Source organism: Sinocyclocheilus anshuiensis, unplaced genomic scaffold (genome assembly GCF_001515605.1).
Source record: "Sinocyclocheilus anshuiensis isolate Anshui unplaced genomic scaffold, SAMN03320099.WGS_v1.1 scaffold1550, whole genome shotgun sequence".
NCBI lineage: Eukaryota > Metazoa > Chordata > Actinopteri > Cypriniformes > Cyprinidae > Sinocyclocheilus > Sinocyclocheilus anshuiensis.
Genome location: NW_015546121.1, coordinates 90,418 through 111,022, shown reverse-complemented (window position 1 = coordinate 111,022; position 20,605 = coordinate 90,418). Strand labels below are relative to the sequence as shown.

Sequence of the window (20,605 nt, the reverse complement as noted above, 5' to 3'; positions counted from 1 at the left end):
GTCTGGTCAGAGGAGAACTGGCCCCCCGACTGAGCCTGGTTTCTCCCAAGGTTTTTTCTCCATTCTGTCACCGATGGAGTTTTGGTTCCTTGCCGCTGTCGCCTCTGGCTTGCTTAGTTGGGGACACTTCATTTCCAGCGATATCGTTGACTTGATTGCAAATGATTACAAAGATACTATTTAAACTGAACTGAGCTGGATGATGACATCACTGAATTCAATGATGAACTGTCTTTAACTGAAAAATGAGTGTTTACTATTGTCATTTTGCATTATTGACACACTATTTTCCTAATTAATGCTGTTCAGTTGCTTTGACACAATCTGTGTTGTTAAAAGCGCTATATAAATAAAGGTGACTTGACTTGACTTGACCTGAGCCTGGCCAAACACCCTCCATATCTGTTTCACCACATCGGGGTGGAGCCTCCATTCCCCAGGCCTTGGCCCCTGTCTTGACAGGATGTCTGCTCCCTGATTGAGATGCCCAGGGATGTGAACTGTTCTCAGGTAGAGGAGTTTCCCTTGGACCCACAGGAGGATCTGGTGCACCAGCCTGTAAAGGGGGCATGAGCGCAGACCTCCCTGGTGGTTGATGTAAGAGACCACCTCTGTGTTGTCAGTGTGCACCAACACATGGTGGCCTCTTAGGTCCGGGAGAAAGTGTTTCAGTGCCTGAAACACGGCCAGCATCTCCAGGCAGTTGATGTGCCACATGAGATTGCGGTCGCTCCACAGACCCCGGGCTGAGTGGCCACTCATGACCGCTCCCCAACCGGTGAGGGAGGTGTCTGGCGTTTGCGTTACATGATGACATGGAGCCCCCAACGTCGGGCCTTGAGACAGGAACCAAGGCTTCCTCTACATGTCTAAGGCCCGAAAGCATCGCCGCGTGACCTTGATCATGTGAAGTGGGTTGCCCCTCGGGGAAAACCCCTTGGTCCTGAGTCACCACTGTAGGGGTCTCGTACTGCAGGCCAAAAGGTATCATGTTAGACGCAGCTGGCATCAGACCCAGCAGTTTCTGAAACTGCTTGACAGTGAGTGACCGGCCTTCTCTCACTCTCGTGACTGCTGTGAGGATTGACTTGATCCGAGCAGGAGACAGACGTCCCTGCATCTTGGTCGAATCCCACACCACGCCCAGATAAGCGGTCCTCTGCAATGGAGAAAGCACACTTTTCTTGCCATTCAGTCTTAACCCCAGCTCTTTCATATGGGCGAGAATGACATCTCGATTCCGAACCGCCGTCTGCTCTGATTGAGCTAATATCAACCAATCGTCTATATAATTCAGTATGCGGATAACCTGGAGTCGCAGCGGAGCCAGAGCAGCATCCAGGTGAAAGTGCATGGTGAGAGTGTAAGGGCGAACGGAAGAACCCGATATTGGTAAGCTTCGCCCCCGAAAGCAAACCTCAGGAACATCCTGTGTTGAGGAAGGATGGAAATATGGAAGTATGCATCCTTCAGAGGAGAACTGAACTGGATTCTGTAGCCTCTGTCTACAGTGTGCAGAACCCATCGTGAGACATTTGGCAGAAGCTTCCATGCTGCCAGATAGTCTACTAAGGGAATCAGTCTCTCGAGACTAACGTCTGGTGTAATTAGAGCGGCTGCTCTAGAGACCTCCTTAGAGGTGGCGAGCCTCCCAGAGCCGCTACGTTTCCGGTCAGATGCTGAGATATGCGCTCGCTGGAGACCACTGTGCCCTGAAGCACCGGGGGTAGCAGGGTTGACAGACCGATCTCCTGAGGGCACTGAGGAGAGACGGGCACCGTATGATGAGGTGTACACCACTGTTTCCCAGAGGAGCCTGCCCTCAGAAGCCCTGAGCCACAAACATCAGGGCTTCTTGGTCGAAGTCTTCGCCAAAAGAATGGTCCTCAGATCCACCTTCAGCTTGGAAGACTTCAACCGAGAGCGCCGTCAGGACTCTCGGTCCCTCTGCGGGGGAGCTTGTATGAAGCGGCTTGGAGGGCAATGCTGGGGCCTTCAGGAACAATGCCACACCGGGAGACAGATAGCCCGCGAGCGTCTGTTCAACCCGGGGCATCGCCCTGTATCTGTGCTCATTCAGTCCCACAACGTTGGAATAAACGACGAGCGAGGGACTGAAGAGACGGGCCGAGAATGGTCTAGCCCACGATCTCGTCACCTCGGCGGGCCGGTCGAGATTTATATTGGCCACAGCACGAGTTTTCACCTCCACTAGCGCCTTATACTGGGGTGGTGAGTCCGTAGTCTCATCGAAGTTTCGACATCGACCTCCTCGGAGGATGATAGCCAAAGCGTCGAGCCCTCTCCCCAGGGGAAGAAACCTCGGAGCGTACTTCCGATCCCTGGGAGGGGGTGCTCGATCTGGTGGCAGAGGAAGAAGAAAGGGACTCGCCCATCTCCGTTCCCTCCACCAGATCCATCTGCGATCCCCACGACTGCCGCTGCCGCTCTGCCTCAGCAGAAGCGGGGACTGAGCCGTGGGGAACACTCGTGAGGGCTCCCTTCTCGAAAGAGAGCCCTCCGGGAGTGAAGCATTTGCAGCTCCCTCGAGAGCTGACTCAGCGTGCTTCGCTCCCAAGCAAACAACACATAGAGTGTGTGTATCCCCGCCCGTAATGTAGCACGGGCAGGGAGGAGAACACAGTCTAAATTGCTGCTTGCTCTCGCCCTCATGTTTGATTTTGTCTTTTGCATTTGACATGATCGCAACGTGACAAACAACAGTAAATAGGACACACACACATAGCTTACTGAATGACAGAAGCTGCCGCTGTCTCCACTGCACATGCTTTTAAGCTTCCTGGTCTCTGTCACCCTGTCCGTGACGTCTCACCCATCAATTGGACTGATTACACACGTGATTCAGGACGTGATCACGCTGAATGCGTTTCCATAGCGTTTCGACACAGCTCGAGTTCTTGAAGGGGAACTAGGTTTATCTGACTTCAGGTGCCTCTGGTGGACCCTAACCATCGGCGTCCCATTCAAGAAGATCTGTCACTGTCTTAAAGATTCTTTGGAGCTTCTGGAAGACATCGGCGGTCACAATTCCACCAGCAGAAAAATACACACACAACTGTAAAACAAGTTACACAGGGTTTACACAACCGTTCAGCTTGATTGGTCACATTTGTTTTATTTTACTAATGTTTGAACACGTCATACAACAAAAACAGGAATTAAGCAAAACTAATAAATGACTGCTAATAATTTCCATTTCCTGTAAAACTCCTCACCTTTAGAGTAACAGAAACACATTCAGATCACAAAAAAAACTAGCTTTGGTCACTGTGAAAACAGAAGTGACATATTTGGTGACATATACTGTATGTGAAATGCATTACACCACAAAACAAAAGCAGCACGCGGGCATCTTTCCCACAAACCCACAGCAGGATTCATCACCTGTGTGATATGTGCCCACCGCACCCTCAAGCACTTTTTGAATACACCATGCAAACATTGTCTGATGTTGCATGGCAGTTTGCAGATGAGGAAGTGTTTGTGAGTGTAATCGTGTGTGCATGTCCTCCATCCTCCCTTCAGCAGCTCAAATGCCTGAACGACTCTTCAGCAAAGTCTGTGTGTGTGTGTGTGTGTGTGTGTGTGTGTGTGTGTATGATAGCTCAGTGTGATTATCAACACTTGGGTTTCTTCATCTTCTCTGTTTTGTTCATTTGACTTGTTCATATATTTGGACTTTAACTGAGTACATTTTGGCATCACTCAGTTCTGCTTCTAATAGTTTTCAGATCGAAGAGTTGTTTGTAAATGGGAATCTCAGCATGACCGTGTTGAACAGAACATCAAGCACAAATGCTCAATTTTCTCAGAAAAAGCATAAATAATTTTGGAACACAATACAATATTCTGCACACAGGCCTTCATCAGGGCTGTGAGGCTGCAGGTGTACATGGAAATAATAACCAATGAAAAAATTGGAAATATACAAATATTGTTGCATAAATATCTTGAATGGAATTGTGCACTGTATGTTTATTAAAACTATATGTGTGTTTGTTAACATACCTGTATATTTATATCTAAAAAATATTTGGCTATTTGTTTGATGAATTTTGTGATGGGTGGATTATTTTATCCAGTTTTTTCATTGGTTGTTTGCAAGTTTGAATTTTTCCCTTGTTTGTGTTTAAAGGATCCCATGTACATCTGCAACCTCTTAGCCCTGATGAAGACCTGTGTGCTGAAACGCGTTAGCAAAATAAAATTCCTTTTTTAATTACGTTCTTTGTTCGTTCTGACCCCTTGAGATTACAAGTTTTGCTGCTATTGTCCCAATCAGTTTTTTTTCCACACACCTTGTTGATTGTGTGAAGTTGCACCGGAACAATCAAACAACCTTTTTGGAAAAAACATTGAAAACATGTTTTAATTTCATTAAAATCAGGTCATATTTTTATTCTACACTGCGTGCATAATTATTAGGCAAGTTGATATCTGATCTTTTTTTTTTTCCAAGCACAGTTTACCAATTCCAAACCACATCAATCTTAATAACTACTATTAATTTTGAATGTAATCATTAATAAGTGATATATAATTGTCCATGAAGGCTGGCAGTGAAAAACGTCTCAGGTTACACATGTAACCATGGTTCCCTGAGAAGGGGAACGAGACACTGCGTCCTCTAGAGGGCGCTTTGGGGAATGTCTTTGGCATGGCCGGTGTCTGAGGCATGAGTCTAATCATGACAATGAACTTGACATTGGCAGGCGGCAGCCTATGACATCACGACAGGTGCGTCCAAGAGTATAAAAGGGCACCTGTAAAAAAACGTCATCCACTTTTTGTCTGAAAGGAGACGTGCAGGAATTCCTGAAGCATGGCAAAGAGACGCAGCGTCTCGTTCCCCTTCTCAGTGAACCATGGTTACATGCGTAACCTGAGATGTTCCCTTTCGAATGGGAACTCTATGCTGCCTCCTCTAGAGGGCGCTTTGGGGAACGGAATACCCACGCCACCATGCTGAAGGGATGAGTGCCTAAACTGCTGAACCAAGTCAAAGACTCAGAGGAATCCTACCCCTGCACCAGCAACGTCATAGACCGGAGCTTCTCAAGAACGGAGGCCTCAACAGGAAACCTGACTACATTCTTATTGATGTCACATTGAAGAAAGCTCACAGAGAGTGGAGGCTTAAATAAAATACCTCTTAAAAGAGAGGCAGCCTAACAACACTCATACTACCGAGCCAATACCAAGCCGAGCTCTAGGAGCAGAGGCCTCAGCATAATGCCTTTCTAAAACGAAAGGAGGCCTAACTACACCCCACACTCAGGACGTCTTGTAAGGAGGCTCACAGAGAGCCTACAACGCACAGATACTGCCCTAGCGGAGCCCTTGGCAAGCGGAGGCCTCAAATAAAACAACTCTCTATAGCGAGAGGAGGCCTGACGACACTTACAGTAATGGCCGAGCTCAGGAACGGAGGCCTCAACATGACAACTCTCTAAACGAGAGGAGGCCTAGCTACACCCCACTGTAAGGAAATTAACTATTTTCAGAGGGGAATCGAATCTGAAGATTCAGAGTCAACCTGATTAAACTGATTCAAAATGTATAGCTTGCATTTCGTCAACTATTCGTCCAGCGTCTAGTAGAATTTAGTGTATCTTACCAATTCTGTTTATACTACTCCGTGGCCAACGATAATAATACAAGATTGGTATTTGTGTTAACTATAAGCAAGGTAACAAGATGTGGGCAAAGTTTTCACTTTAAAATACACGACACCAGACAATGATTCATATAATGAAACAAGAATTTATTGAGCTATTCTAAGGACAGGGACTAAACTAATGAAAACACACACACACACACGCACATACACACACACACATACGGTTTAAAGGATGAGGATTAACGGAGTTCTGAGGAAGTCCCAAAATTCTAGTACTTGTTACTTGTTCTTAGATCGCCCCAAGAAAATCACAAAAGCAGAGGTTTGGCTTATCTTTAGTTGCTTAGGATCAATTCAGCTCCAGTGTGATGCAGCAGACTTTGATAGGCCCAGAATGGGTATCCTCAGTCTACTGCGGGACGTGTTAATGTCCAAAAAAAACAACAAAAATATGACTTAACCCGCAGATTTTCTTTAGTGTAAACTGGTGGTTTATTTACACGTGCACCGATAATCCAACAGTCCAGCAGTGTAGATATTTACAAGTGCTCAGTCCAAACCAATATATCTACAAATATAAATGCCATGGGGGAAAAAAAAACAAAGTACCAAAATAACACAAAATAAACTAAACAACGATATAATAAATATATACAGACATTCCACTTGCATCTACTAATATAGAAAGGGGTTTTAGCTCACGGCACCACAGTAGCACGTCTGCTCGACTTGGTTAACAAGCCCCGTTTGAAGTCTGGCGCCAAGTTTTAAAGACCAGACTCCGCCCCTTTTCCAGGCACGACCATTAAACGGTAAGTTATACCAGTTATTATCTAATCATCCACTTTAAGATTTATACAATAACTTAACTCGGTAATGTATTAAAACAGATAATCACGCATTTGCAACCGTAATATAAAACAACCATATATTAGTTGTCACCAATCTGTTTCTCTTTACAGATCGAAACATTCGGGTACCCCACAACACAAACAAACATGGTTTCACCGGGTCCTTAGACTGCCACGCTGGCGCGACGCCAGCCGGTGACGTCAAAAGCGATCGCCCTCCGCACCCTCTAGTTCGCCAGCACAGCGTCTAGTAACCCGGCTATGGCAACATGTAACACAGATGATTAAACAATAAAACATAAAACCGTAGACAAAGTTTATGTGTGATTTATACGGATGGCATGACTGCATAATGGCTGAGGGAGAGGATGGAGTGTGGATGACTGACCGAGTGCTACCAAGCTAGCGTGTGCACCCGCTATGCTGATAGCGGCATAACTGGGACAGGATGGGTGAGTAATGATTGTATAGCCTATGTGTGTGCGTGTACATATATGAGTGCCAGTGCTGCCGCTTGCAGCGGTGAAGAAGGTCACTTCTTCACATCACCTCCCCCCTCTTCAAGCCGCGCACTGTCTGGGAACCTGGACAGGTAGTCGGCCACAAGGTTCTTTCTCCCGGGGCAATGACGGATTTGGAATCTGTACGGCTGGAGAGCCAAATACCATCGAGTCACTCGAGCGTTGTGGTCTTTCATGGAGTGTATCCAGGTTAGTGCCCGATGGTCAGTCTCTAGGTCAAACTCCCGCCCCAGGAGGTAATATCGTAGAGCTTCTAGGGCCCACTTTATTGCGAGGCACTCCTTTTCGATCGTTGAGTACCTGGTCTCCCTGGGCAATAGCTTCCTGCTCAAAAACACCACAGGCTTCTCTGCCCCCAGAGTCCCTTGGGCCAGTACTGCTCCAATCCCCTTGTCAGAGGCATCCACCTGTACCAGGAACCGCCGGTTGAAGTCTTAAGTCTGCAGCACTGGTGCTGAACACATTTTCCCTCTCAGGGAGTTGAATGCTTTTTCGCAGGCATCTGTCCATTTCACTGGGTTCTTTCCTGCTTTTTGTAGTAAGTCCGTCAGTGGTGCTGCGATTGAGGCAAAGTCAGGGATGAACCGGCGGTACCAGCCCACAAGACCCAGGAAGGAACGGACTTCCTTCTTCGTTCTAGGTCTCGGACTGTCGCGGATTGCTTGTACCTTACATGCCTGTGGCCGTAGTTCACCATTGCCCAATTGGTACCCCAGGTAGTTTGTTTCTCGCTTTGCCCACTCGCACTGTTCAAGGTTCAAGGACAGGCCCGCTGCATGTATTCTCTCCAGGGTCTGTCGTAGATGGCTTAGGTGCAGTTATGGCTTATGGCTGTAGATGACTACGTCATCCAGGTAGGCTGCCGCCCACTCTTCACAGCCCCGGAGCGGGTCTAGGGACCCCTGCCAGTACCCCTTGCACAGGTCCAGTGTCGTGATAAACCGGGCCTGCCCTATCCGCTCCAACAGGTCATCAATCCTTGGCATAGGGTAGGCATCGAACTTCGACTGGGCATTCAGCTTACGGAAATCAATGCAGACACGCAGTGATCCATCTTTTTTTGGTACAATGACCAATGGGCTGCTCCACTCACTAGTGAAAGGTTCAGTGACACCCAACTCTTTCATTGTCTCAATTTCTGCCTTTAGGGAAGCTAGTAGTCGTTCGGGGATTCGGTATGGTTGCTGTCTTGAGGGAGTCGGATTAGTGAGGTGTATGCTGTGTTGGATGAGCTCGGTCCGTCCAGGCCTCGGCCGGAACAGTGACGGAAACTGATGGAGGAGATCTTGCAGTTCTACCCACTGTGGCTCATCCAGGTGATCCAGCATTACCGTTGCAGCATCTCTCTGCGGTTGCATATCTGGGCCAGGCTCGTCCTCCTCTTCCATTACTGTTCTCACCATCAACGCCATGTCTTTGAGGCCCACTGTTCCCTCCTTCCACTCCTTCAGCAGGTTGATGTGGTAGGTCTGGTGGGTCTTCCTCTTTTCCGGGTGGTGAAGCTCATACGTCACCGGACCCATCTTCCTCACAACAGTATACAGCCCCTGCCACTTGGCGAGCAACTTGTTGCTTGAAGTTGGTAACAGCAACAGTACCTTCTGTCCTGAGCTGGATGAGAGCGTGAATGACCTTTGGTGTAGTGATGGTACGAAGTGGGAATGCTTCCGGACATCGTGTGGCATAGTCACAAATGACAAGGATGTATTGGTGCCCTACACTGCTCTTTTCTAGTGGGCCCACGATGTCCATGGATTCTGGTTCGTGCTCCTTTACCCAAGTACGGCTGTCGTATGGCAGCACACGAAGTAGCTGTTCCAGGATGATCAGCTCTCCGATCTCCTCTTTAGAATGCAGATCAGGACGCACCCATCTCTGGAAGAGATTCCGCAGACGATGGTACGTTTCGGTTGGTGACTCACCCTCTGGGATGTTCGCCGCCCGAAACTGCTGACGATACGTCTCGGCTGAGATGTTGAACTTCTGCTGTAGGGCGTCCTTCAGGTGGTCGTAATCATTTGCGAGATTCTCATCCATGGCGAGGTATGCCTCAAGTGCTTGACCAGTCAGTAAAGGTACGAGTCGACAGCTCCACTCTCCCCTTGGCCACTGCCACGTTCGGGCCAATCGCTCAAACCTCCTCAGATAGCTCTCGATGTCGTCCCCTGGCTGCAAGACAGGCACCGGTGTCTCTGATCGATGTATGGGCCCTCTAGACTGTGATAGTGACCTGGTCGGTGCTGTGGATATTCCTGAAGGGCCCGGCGTTGGCAGATCCATCTGTACGCTCCCTATGTCACTTGGAATGATGCAGCAGACTTTGATAGGCCCAGAATGGGTATCCTCAGTCTACTGAGGGACGTGTTAATGTCCAAAAAAACAAAACAAAAATATGAATTAACCCGCAGATTTTCTTTAGTGTAAACTGATACGGATGGCATGACTGCATAATGGCTGAGGGAGAGGATGGAGTGTGGATGACTGACCGAGTGCTACCAAGCTAGCGTGTGCACCCGCTATGCTGATAGCGGCATAACTGGGACAGGATGGGTGAGTAATGATTGTATAGCCTATGTGTGTGCGTGTACATATATGAGTGCCAGTGCTGCCGCTTGCAGCGGTGAAGAAGGTCACTTCTAGTTTTCCAGCTAGTAAGGAGACCTTGTTTTACTTGCGTTTTGGTGAAAGCTGAGCGGGGTTTCCTCGGTGGCTTGTCCCAGGGAAGCGTGTCGCCTCTGATTGGTTGCTGATCTGTCGTTTGGATGACGTCTTTTTGGGAGAGCCCTCGTGGTGAATGGAGGTTTGCCTTGTAACGGAAGAGCTTCGGAAGACGGTTGCCTTGGCTACGGATGGTGAGGCGCTTGAAGTTCTTCTGAGAGTTTCTTTGCGTGGCTTTAGACTTTGAAGATTTCAGCACAGAGCTTCAACTGAGTGTTTGGGAGTTCTGGATGACCCAATTGTGTGATGGTGTAGCGTGTGAGCGCAAGTTGGAGCGCAGTCGAACACGGGCGAAAGAGCACGGATCTGTTTGTGAAATTTGTTAAGCGAGCCGATTTGGTCCATCCCATAAGCGATTGTTCCAATCAGATATCAGCTGCAGGGCTTAGCCATGCCCCAGACGGTTCCTCTTCGTGCATAGATTAACATAATGCTCCCTCCATAACATGAGAAGACCATCTCTAAAAGTTTTGTTAATACTTCTATAAACTGTTGTAATCATGCGTATGATACCAAAAATCAACATTTCATTCACACCAAAGTGAATTGCACATAAAATAAGCTTTCATTCAAGCTCAAATATCAGACATCTTGCATACACGTTAATAACTTTTCTACTAAAAAGGGTTATAAAACATTGATTATAGAAAGGCACAAAACACATTATTCGTGAATAATGTGTACTTTAAAGTACTTTAAATGATTGTCTTTTTTAAATTGTCTGTGTAAGTTTCTGTGTTTCTTTGTTGGAAAGAAATAGTGAGTTGAAAATGTGCCGAAGAACAGCCAGCAGATGTTCAATGGGTAATGGGATGTCACGCTGTATAGCTCCTGTGTGCGCGTGCAGACCGGGAGGGTGTGATTAAATTAGCCTTTTCCTGCCTAGCGATCATGAGGTATCTCTCAACTATATGTTGTGGAAGAACACTTTAGTCCTTGATACAAAAGATCTCTGTTGTCTCCTGATTGGATTAGTTTTTCATCACTCTTTCGATTCTTCTGAGGAGATAACGACAAGGCGTTGACAGGAAATCCACCCAGACCATTGGCGTCATGTGATGGTGTGATTAGTTTAAACCTCATGAGGAGGGGAGATCTTTAGATTCTCCTGGAATATGTCTGTGCAATAGTTCATGTGGTGAATCCATAGTTTATTCGGGTCTGTTCGAGACAGAGATCCTACACTACACTCAGGACGTCTTGTAAGGAGGCTCACAGAGAGCCTACAACGAACAGATACTGCCCTAGCGGAGCCCTTGGCAAGCGGAGGCCTCGAATAAAACAACTCTCTATAGCGAGAGGAGGCCTGACGACGCTCACAGTAGATGGCCAAGCTCAGGAGCGGAGGCCTCAACATGACAACTCTCTAAACAAGAGGAGGCCTAACTACACCCAACACTCAGGATGTCTTGTAAGGAGGCTCACAGAGAGCCTACATCTCACAGAAGCTGCCCTAGTGGAGCTCTGGCGAACGGAGGCCTTAATGAAATAATTCTCTATAACGAGAGGCCAGATCGCAAAAAATGGCTCCATGCCAGAATGTCTCTTACAGACAGACACGAGAGGATAGCGAGAGGAGGCCTAATGACACTCGCAGTAAATGTTTTTTGTTTTTTTTTGCTCTAATGAGCTTACAGCTCACACACGCTGTCTTCACGGAGCCCTGGCAAGCAGCTGTAATACTATATTAGAGGAGCCCTAGGTGAACGGAGGCCTCAAATAAATAACTTTCTGTAGTGAAAGGAGTCCTGACGATGCTCGCAGAAAATGGTAGAGCTCTAACATAGCCAAGGAGTCCCAAACGAAGCCTAACAACTTAGCAGGCTGCTAGCCGAGCTCTAGGAGAAGGCTCAAATATATGATGTCATTTACAATGAACCTCTAATGCCAGGTAGGAGACGGATGTTAATTAGCCTCTGGGATCCTAGAGCGCTCAGAGCGATTACTCTGGATCACTTCCCCGAGATCTTTTCTTCTCCCTCTAGCTTCGCGCCTCCTCCGTGCTCTACCCCTCGAAGGAGGGGGAGCACGAGAAGCAGTGCTAGCTTTCGAGTCTTGCCTCCGGTCCTCAGACTGGGGCAAGTCAGCCCCCTTCATGGCTTGAGGCTTGGACCTGGACCGGCGCGGCATAAAGGTTTTAAATGCAGCAGAGCAAGCCTTCGTCTCCCGAAACTTCCCAACCACTGTCTCAACAAATGTACCGAAAAGTTCGGAAGCCGGAACTGGTGCATTGAGGAGACCGTTTTTCTCCTTCTCCCCGATATCTGCCAGATTTAGCCACAGATGTCTCTCCGTAGCCACCATCGCCGCCATCGAACGACCGATAGTGGCGGCAGTTTGCTTAGTGGCACGGAGAGCCAAATCCGTGGTACGGCGCAGCTCCTCCACCACCTCCGGGGGGAGTCCCCGGCCCTGGTCCAGGTCCTTCAGCAGGTCAGCCTGGTAGGCTTGCAACACGGCCATCGTGTGCAAAGCCTCACCAGCCTGACCTGCTGCCACATATGCTCTGCCGTTTAGCCATGACGTAACCCACAGCGGCTTAGTCGGCAGAGACGGCGTCTTCAATGCGGATACCTCACCCACCGAGAGAAAGCTAGCCAGTGTCTCTTCAATCGGAGGCATCGACGCACATCCATATTCCTGCATTCCCTCCACATCAGCATAGTTTGCTTGTGAAAAGTGAATGCGAGCAGAATATGGCTTTCCCCAGGCTCATCGCACCTCAGTGTGAAGATCTGGCAGAAAGGGAAGACTCGTACGAGCTGGGTGGTTATGTCCTGATATAAAGCGTTCGTCGAGGCGACCACGAGGGGGCTCGCGCTTCTCGCGCCTCCACGGCAGATCTAATCTTTCCGTAGCACGAGACATAACATCCAACAGCTCGTCATATGCGGGGCAGGCGGGATGTGAGTGCTCAGAAACATCGTCGATCTCAACAGCCTCTTCCTGCTCATCTTGGTGAGGAGCGCGCTCGCTGCCAGATCAGATGACGTGAGTGACAGCACATCATCATCCCGCAGCTCGCTCTCGCCCGCCGCCAACGAATGAGAAAAACTCGTACCTTTTTCAAACTCGTCGGCAAGCTCCACCTGCGAACCCCACGATTGCAGTCTCCTACTTGCCTCAGCTGCAGCAGGTCCTGAACCACGGGATAGAGATGGTTGTCCCGATTCCCTCAAGAAAAGGGACAGACGAGAGTGAAGCTTTCTCAACGAAAAGCGCTCGCAATGCATGCAAACAGCCCCCTCGAGAACTGAGTGTGCATGCTCCTCGCCCATGCATACAACGCACATAACATGCGTGTCATCAGGTGTCAAGAAACGCTGAGCTGTGCTGGTGCTTGCCATAGTTCTGCCGTAATTTGACTAGATCACACACTTAGAAAAACGGATTCCTTGAAGACAAGAAAGAGGATGACATTTTTTACAGGTGCTCTTTTATACTCTCGGACGCACCTCTTGTGACGTCATAGGCTGCCGCCTGCCAATGTCAAGTTCATTGTCATGATTAGACTCATGCTTCATGCCAAAGACATTCCCCAAAGCACCCTCTAGAGGACGCAGCGTAGAGTTCCCATTCGAAAGGGAACTCCTTATATTCAGGTGTGCATAATTATTAGGCAGGTTTTCTTTTACAGATAAAATTAGCCAAAACAGTGATTTAACTCAGACTGAAAGTCAAAAATTATTAAATGCCCATGAGAAGGATGCAATACTAGAATTTGCAAAGTTAAGGCATGACCATTAGACAGCAAAATGCTCAGGGGGTCAGCACGGTCAGAAAAAAACAGGTGGAGAAAAAAAGACACGTTAACTGAAAAAGAATTAAGAATTAAGGTGAAGAATTAGGTGTGAAACCATCAGGAACCCTTTAGTCTCCAACGCCACCATTTTCCAGAACTGCAACCTACCTGGAGTCTCCAGAGTGCAATGTGTCAGGTTCTCAGAGACTTTGCTTGGGTAAAAAATCCTAAAAAAAAAAAATGACCCTCACTTAATAAGAATAACATGCTGATGTTTTGTGAAATACATGAAGACGGATTTTTTTTTAAAAAGGCTTTATGGACAGATAAGTTGAGAGTGACTCTTGAAGGAACAGCCTCACATCCCTTTCGTACCACTCTTTCAAGAATTTTATCTTCCAGAATCTGGCAGTAAGTTTTGAGAGTTCACATTCTAAAATGAGCTCCCAAAACTTACTTGCTCTTAAATTTATTTATTTAATTATTTAGTCATTTAGCAGACGCTTTTATCCAAAGCGACTTAGTAATCCTAAAAAATAACACTGCCAAACTTACATGCTAAATAACAACAACTTACACATAGTAAGAAATGGTTATAAAAACTGAAACAGAAGTGAAACAAGTAATAGGAAAGAGGAGAAATAAAATGTTATTATTTTTTTTAAATAATAACATTAATTGAAATAAATTCAATAAATGTTAGCCATGTAAATCTTAAATGATTAAATTCAAAATTAATAGTTGTTATTAAGACTAGGGCTGCCCTCGACTAAGGATTTTTCTGGTCGACCAGTAGTCGTTCATTTTAAGCATTAGTCGACTAATCGCACGTTTATTAATAAACAATTTAAATCATTATAATGAGCCTTTAATTGCCTACATAGCCTAATTGCTCAAGCACACGCATAAAGCTTGCCACAGCGCACCGGCAGAATTAGTGATTATGAATGTGTCAGGGAAAAACAGTAAGGAGGCTGCTTTAACATTTTAATAATCTGATAAACTAGTGCTTGCTTTTGTTTTCGGTTTAAGAGATGAACTCGGCGACACTGACTCTTCATCTCTGCAATAGTAATGCACCTGTATGTTTAATACAGATTACATAATCTGGGAATATCTGTTTTCCATTTGAATTGGTTCATTTGAAAGTAGACATTTCACTCTCTATAGATATATGTTTAATGTCTGTAAGGCAATATACACAGAGTTTCGTGCTTAAGTTCACAGAGACCGAGACGGCAGAAAGCGCATCCTGTTTGCTTTCATTATTTTACAAAAGTGTGTTTTGTTGTTATTGTGAGTGCACACAAATAAACGTAGAGTCTTTACAGATTTGAAAGATGTATTACTCTTATCTGTATGACCAAAAATGAGGGAGTGTTTTAGGAGTAAGTGACTGCACAAGCGCCTCCATCTGTCCTGCAGTGAGCTACTGTTCAGCTTCCACACTCCACACAGACACAATAGCGCACATTTCTCTAGGTTAACATTAGATTGAGAAGCCATGTAAAGTTGCTAGTACTTACATTAGATAATAAGCCATATTTGAGGTCGATGAATGATAGGCGAGCGTTTGGATGTCCTTCCTGGTGTACTGTATTACTAGCCGTTAACGATCTGTCCGTCACGAACTGCGTGACTTCGCCTGTGGATTTTTATTTATTTATTTATTATTTTTTTCTGCGACTAAGCGTGACTTCGCCTGTGGATTTTTATTTATTTATTTATTATTTTTTTCTGCGACTAAGAAAATGTTGGTCGACCAAGCCTCTTCTGGTCGACTAACAATTAGTCGACAATTAGGGGCAGCCCTAATTAAGTCTGATGTGGTTTGGAATTGGTAAAATGTGCTTGGAAAAAAATATGGTCAGAATATCAGCTTACCTAATAATTATGCACGCACTGTATATAACTTATTAAAATGTAATTGTGATGAATGAGGACATGCAGATTGGCTGATCGTTAAATCTATCATCTGTTCAGTATCTTGTTACTTGTTTCAGTCCATTATTCCTGTTTGGACCAGACAGAATTTGCATTGTTTTTTTGGGATATATTTAAACAGGGTAGATGAAGATGACAGAACTATTCTCTCATTGATTGCTGAAAGTGTAATCGGATTGCTCAGTATTGAATGTGCAAGTGCCTTCTACTCAGTCATTTAATGGCTCTTCAGTAACGAGTTGATGAGGTCAAAGCTATTTAATACACGGCCAATGAAATCACACAAACGCACAGATCTGATCTTATTTTCATTATTATAGTTTACTTTGAGACTGATTTGTCAGATTGTTCTTATCCCAGACCAGATCTCATGAATCACATCATTCTGTAGAGAGTCTTGCTCTTCTGTTAATTCCAGCACATTCTCACTCCAAACTCGTCACGTATTGATGCTTGGTCAGGACCCTTTGGCGTCACTTTTTGATGCACGGGGTACCCCTTTAGCGTCATTTTTCGGCGTGCAGGGTCCTCCATTGCTTTGAATAAGAAACCCTTGGCATCAATATGCCAACGAGAACGGCACGGGGAGTTTTATCGCCATGATTAAATTATATATTGGGTAATAATATTGCCAATATTGCATATATGTTGGGGTGTGATTTTCCAATGTAAATAGTCACAACAGTTTTATTTACATTACACTATTTACACATTTATGAGCACGTAACCCAACCCCAACCCCTGCCCCTAAACCTAAACCTAACCTAAACCTAAACCTTAATTCCAAAGTCTTGGAATGCAACAGGACTTGATTGTAATGGTTTTATACTGCTTGTTTATGGTCCGTTTTTGAAAGAAATACCTGTGACTGCACTTATATTTGCCTGCTACATGTTTTGTATTGTTCAGAAGTGGGTAGGTTTAGGGTTGGGTGGGGTCCAATGAAAGTATACATTTATATAAAATGATTTCTGTTTTTTTACAAATGCAAGCAAACCATTAATTAACTGAAAACAATGGAGGACCCTGCACGCCGAAAAGTGATGCTAAAAGGATACCCCTGTGTGTCAAAAAGAGCCGCCAAAGGGTCCTGACCAAGCGTCAGTATGTGACGAGTTGGGAGTGAGTACTCTGCAGCATCATTCACTTTCTGTCTGCAGTGTTGAATGGTTTTCATGACACTCTTGTAACATATGGAGACAAAGGGCTTTCAGAAAGCGATACGATCTCATTTCATCTGTCTCTTGAATTCATTCTGTCCTGTATGGTTTCTCTGTGGTAGATGTAGACGGGCTGAGCAGGGAGGAGGAGTCCTCCGGCCTGAACGATGCGGATGAGGGCTTCTCGTCCGGCGCGTCCAGCAGCAGCCAGCCCAGCGGTGTGCGCGGGAGGAAGAACCGCCCGTCCGCTCGCAGGACCTCCAGCACCTCTCTGGACTGCAGGACGGGGCTGGGCTCCGCCGCCGAGGCTCGCAGATACTCCATCCTCAGCCTGCAGGAGCAGCATCTGCCGGAGGAGGTGGAGCTGCTTTCTCCTGGAAAACAGAGCCGGTCACCCAGCTTCAACATGCAACTTATCTCACAGGTCTAGAACCGGCTGCCTCGTCCACGGCTTTCTACGTTCAGTTGGACTGTCACTTCTTGACAGAAGAATTATACCCTGAAAGCGGGAACTCTCATTACTTACTCATGTCATTTCAACCCTGTATTTTTCTCTTGAAACATAAAAGCGGTCCAAGCCAGGATGGTGGACGGTGATTCATACTGCCACTCAGTGAACACCGTACCAACTTCACACCAGTCAATATTAGTGTTACTTCCCTTTCTACAGTCAGTTTGTAAAAGAACAAATCTTTTCCCATTTCACACAGCCCAGCCTGATTCATTTAACTCTTTTCAGCCAAGTTGCCAGCGTCCGCCAGCATTTTTGATCATTGTCACAAAATTCTCATGGCCCCCAGAATATTTAGTTGCATGAATATCTGAACATGCAGAGTCTCTGCTTTTAACAAACAAACAAACAAACAAAAAGGTTTTATTCTACTTACATGCATTGTTTTTTTTTATCTACACTCAAATGTGGGTGTTTAAAAAAAAAAAAAAGCAACATTTTGATCCAAAAGCTGAGAAAATGGCATTTAGTCGATGACTACATCCAGATCAGATTCAGTACTGAGTTAACTTTAGGTGGTTTTGATTGATATGCTGATTGATGATGGTTGTAAATGTTATACCACCCCCTACTGTATAACAGTGAAAACACAGAATGCCGGAACATTTCATCAATGGTGGGGAAAGAGTTGAAAGCAAGACCTGTAATGGCTGTGTTTCTCACACAGGGCTGCTGTCTGACTCTGAATAGTGCGCTGGTCGTATAGAATGCTTTAATGGTGCTCTCTGCAAAGGAAAGAGTGAAAGAAGTCATACAGGACTGAAATGACACGAGAGTAAATAATGATGCTTTCCATTGTTGGCTGAACTAATCTCTTAAAACCCGAAGTGACAGCTGGCCTGACAGCGATCTAACCATCCCCCTCTCAGGCCAAATCTGAGTCGGACCGACATGCGAATCAAACATTGTGAATTTTCTGATGACAGTCAGTCAGCAATAAATCATCCCTAGTCCTCCAGAAGATTTGAATGCGTAACTGCAGCGTCTAATGCGGCCCTCTGATTTGGATCAAATTTCATATAAATATTAGTTTTTATGGCAGTGTTTTAAAGTTTTTCATGGTTATGTTCTTAAGATTATTCTGACTGAAATCATCAGAAGCCTGACTTCAATCATCAATGACTCTGAACTTGGCAGACTCTCTGAGAAAGGGACACTCAACATATAAATTGATATATTTATGTGATATACTTGTGTGTGAATAATGTAAAATACAATTCTGTCAGAAGACAACATGCTGTAGATGTGGAGAGTAGTGCTGTATTTTGCAGCTTTAATCCAAAGCCATCCTTGACAAGTGTCAGTGCTGCTGGTGGCGTAGAGGTCCATGAATGGGATGAGCATTTATCTGCCGTCAGCCTCACACAGTCACATCAGTGTCCGTAGAGCTGGCCTGCAGGTCAGGCTGTGCTGAGGCTGAGCTTTAGTAACATGTGAACAGACATGGTGATTTTCCCAAGCCAAACTCAATGTCAATGATCAGACATGGCATTAGTGATTTTATAGATGGTCACATAAGCCTGTAATATGATTAAAGAACAGCAGTGTGTCAGTGTGTTTTGTCCAGCCTGAATCGAAGGCTCTCATACAGATATAGATACACTCAAGAGAGAAGAACCTCTTGCAAAACAACAAACCACCCTATGGAGACCAACAGAAGCTGTCTTGTGCTGTTCTGTGTTGTCATGTGAATTATATCTGCTGTATTTATTTGCTGACTATCTCTGGTCATAATGTGACAATACAGTGTGTGTGTGTGTGTGTGTGTTCTGTCTATGTGCTTGAGTATTTCAGCACAAAAGTGGATCTGTGTCCTGTATTTCACCGTTTCACAGCCCAACGTCTATTCCAGCCATGATAGTCAGGGATGTTTTTCTCTGATTTTGCTTTGTTTCTCTTTGCTTTTTTAAATGCACACAGCTGTAATGTGTCTGTTAATGTCATTCTGTCTCATTTTGATATGTCTCCGCTGTGTAGAGTGGTTGTGTGCTGTGATCAAAGCTCCAGCAGAGCTCCTGAACTGAACACTGAACTGTCTCTGCTGAAAAAGGAAATGTGAGATTATACTGTGAATAAAAGTGGTTAGTCATGTACCAGTGAGCGTGATTGTCGTTTAAATTCTCTTGTCCAGTGCCTAGAAATAATACTCACTATCTGTACTTGTACTTTGACATTATTGCATACGATTGCACTACAATCTTTGAGAACTGATCTGAAGCACAAACTAAACCATTATTAAGTTACTATTACACACTGATTTCCAACATGTACATTTATTCACTAATGCCGAGTTCACACTGCACGATTTTAGCCCTGATTTTCACTCGCCTACAGGTTTTGCAAAATTGCCGACAAATGCCTGAAATTAGAGGCAAATTGGTGCTCGTTCACGCAAGTCAAGTCACCTTAATTTATAAAGCGCTTTTAACAATACAGATTGTCAAAGCAGCTTTACAGTATTAAATAGGAAAATATTGTGTCAATAATGCAAAATTAATTCAGTGATGTCATCATCCAGCTCAGTTCAGTTTAAATAGTGTCTGTGCAATCAAGTCAACGATATCGCTGGAAATTAAGTGTCCCCAACTAAGCAAGCCAGAGGAACCAAAACTCCATCGGTGACAGAATGGAGAAAAAACCTTGGGAGAAACCAGGCTCAGTCCTCTGGCTGGACGAACCAGCTGTTCAATTCCAGGCTGCAGCAAAGTTACATTGTGCAGAGGACTCCTGATTCCTGTGCTCTTGTCCCGGTGGCCGTCTAGAAGACAAGGGGCCTCATTTATAAAATGTTGCGTATAAACAGTCCTAAATTTGTTCTAAGATCGTTATTCAAAAGTGCGTAAGTGTGATTCAGAGAAAACGAACGTGCGTACGCCTCTCTTCCAGATGTGACATTTATAAATCGCAAATGATCTTGAAATTGTGCACAGCTGACTGGTGTCAGATCTCCGCCTTGTAAACGCCCCTAATTAATATCATTACCATATAAAAGAGCACACGCCAAAATCTGAATTTCTATGCTTGAGAATGACGAGCACAAAGAAAAAAAAAAAAAAAAACTTTACCGAGTCTAAAAATTGAGGTCCTGCTGGCGGAGGTAGAGGTTCCTGCGGGACGCTTTTTATTTAATAATGTGTAATTATTCTGTGGACAAACAATGTGTGTGTGTGTGTGGTTATATTTTTTTCTATTGACTATTATCAAAATGACTGCTTCTAGAAACAACTGAAATAATAATAATATTAATAGTAATTATAAAACAATTAGGTTTCCAAAAGTAAGAATAAACTCATTCAAGTACAATTTTCAGTCATCTTATAAAAAGTGAGCCATCCTACTTTTAAAATCACTTGCTATGACAACTAATAAAAAGTTTAGTATCACGAAATTCTTGCAAACCTTTAAAAAACATTATTGAAAGAAAAATTGAACGTTTCATATCATAATAAAATAAATTATTACACGATTATGGTCTCCGGTCTGAAAAAACCTGCATGTGATTTGGGATTTTCTTTGT

At 45.1% G+C, this 20,605-nt stretch overlaps 1 protein-coding gene across 1 annotated transcript in view; it reads left to right on the top strand.

Annotated features, from left to right (window-relative positions):
- Positions 1-17,384, top strand: part of hycc2 (hyccin PI4KA lipid kinase complex subunit 2) — a 61,602-nt gene extending 44,218 nt beyond the window's left edge. The window contains exon 12 of the mRNA XM_016502843.1: positions 16,700-17,384. Coding sequence (XP_016358329.1) covers positions 16,700-17,007 — 308 coding nt within the window. The 3' untranslated portion in view covers positions 17,008-17,384. The remainder of the gene's footprint in view (positions 1-16,699) is intronic.
- Positions 17,385-20,605: the final 3,221 nt, after the last annotated feature.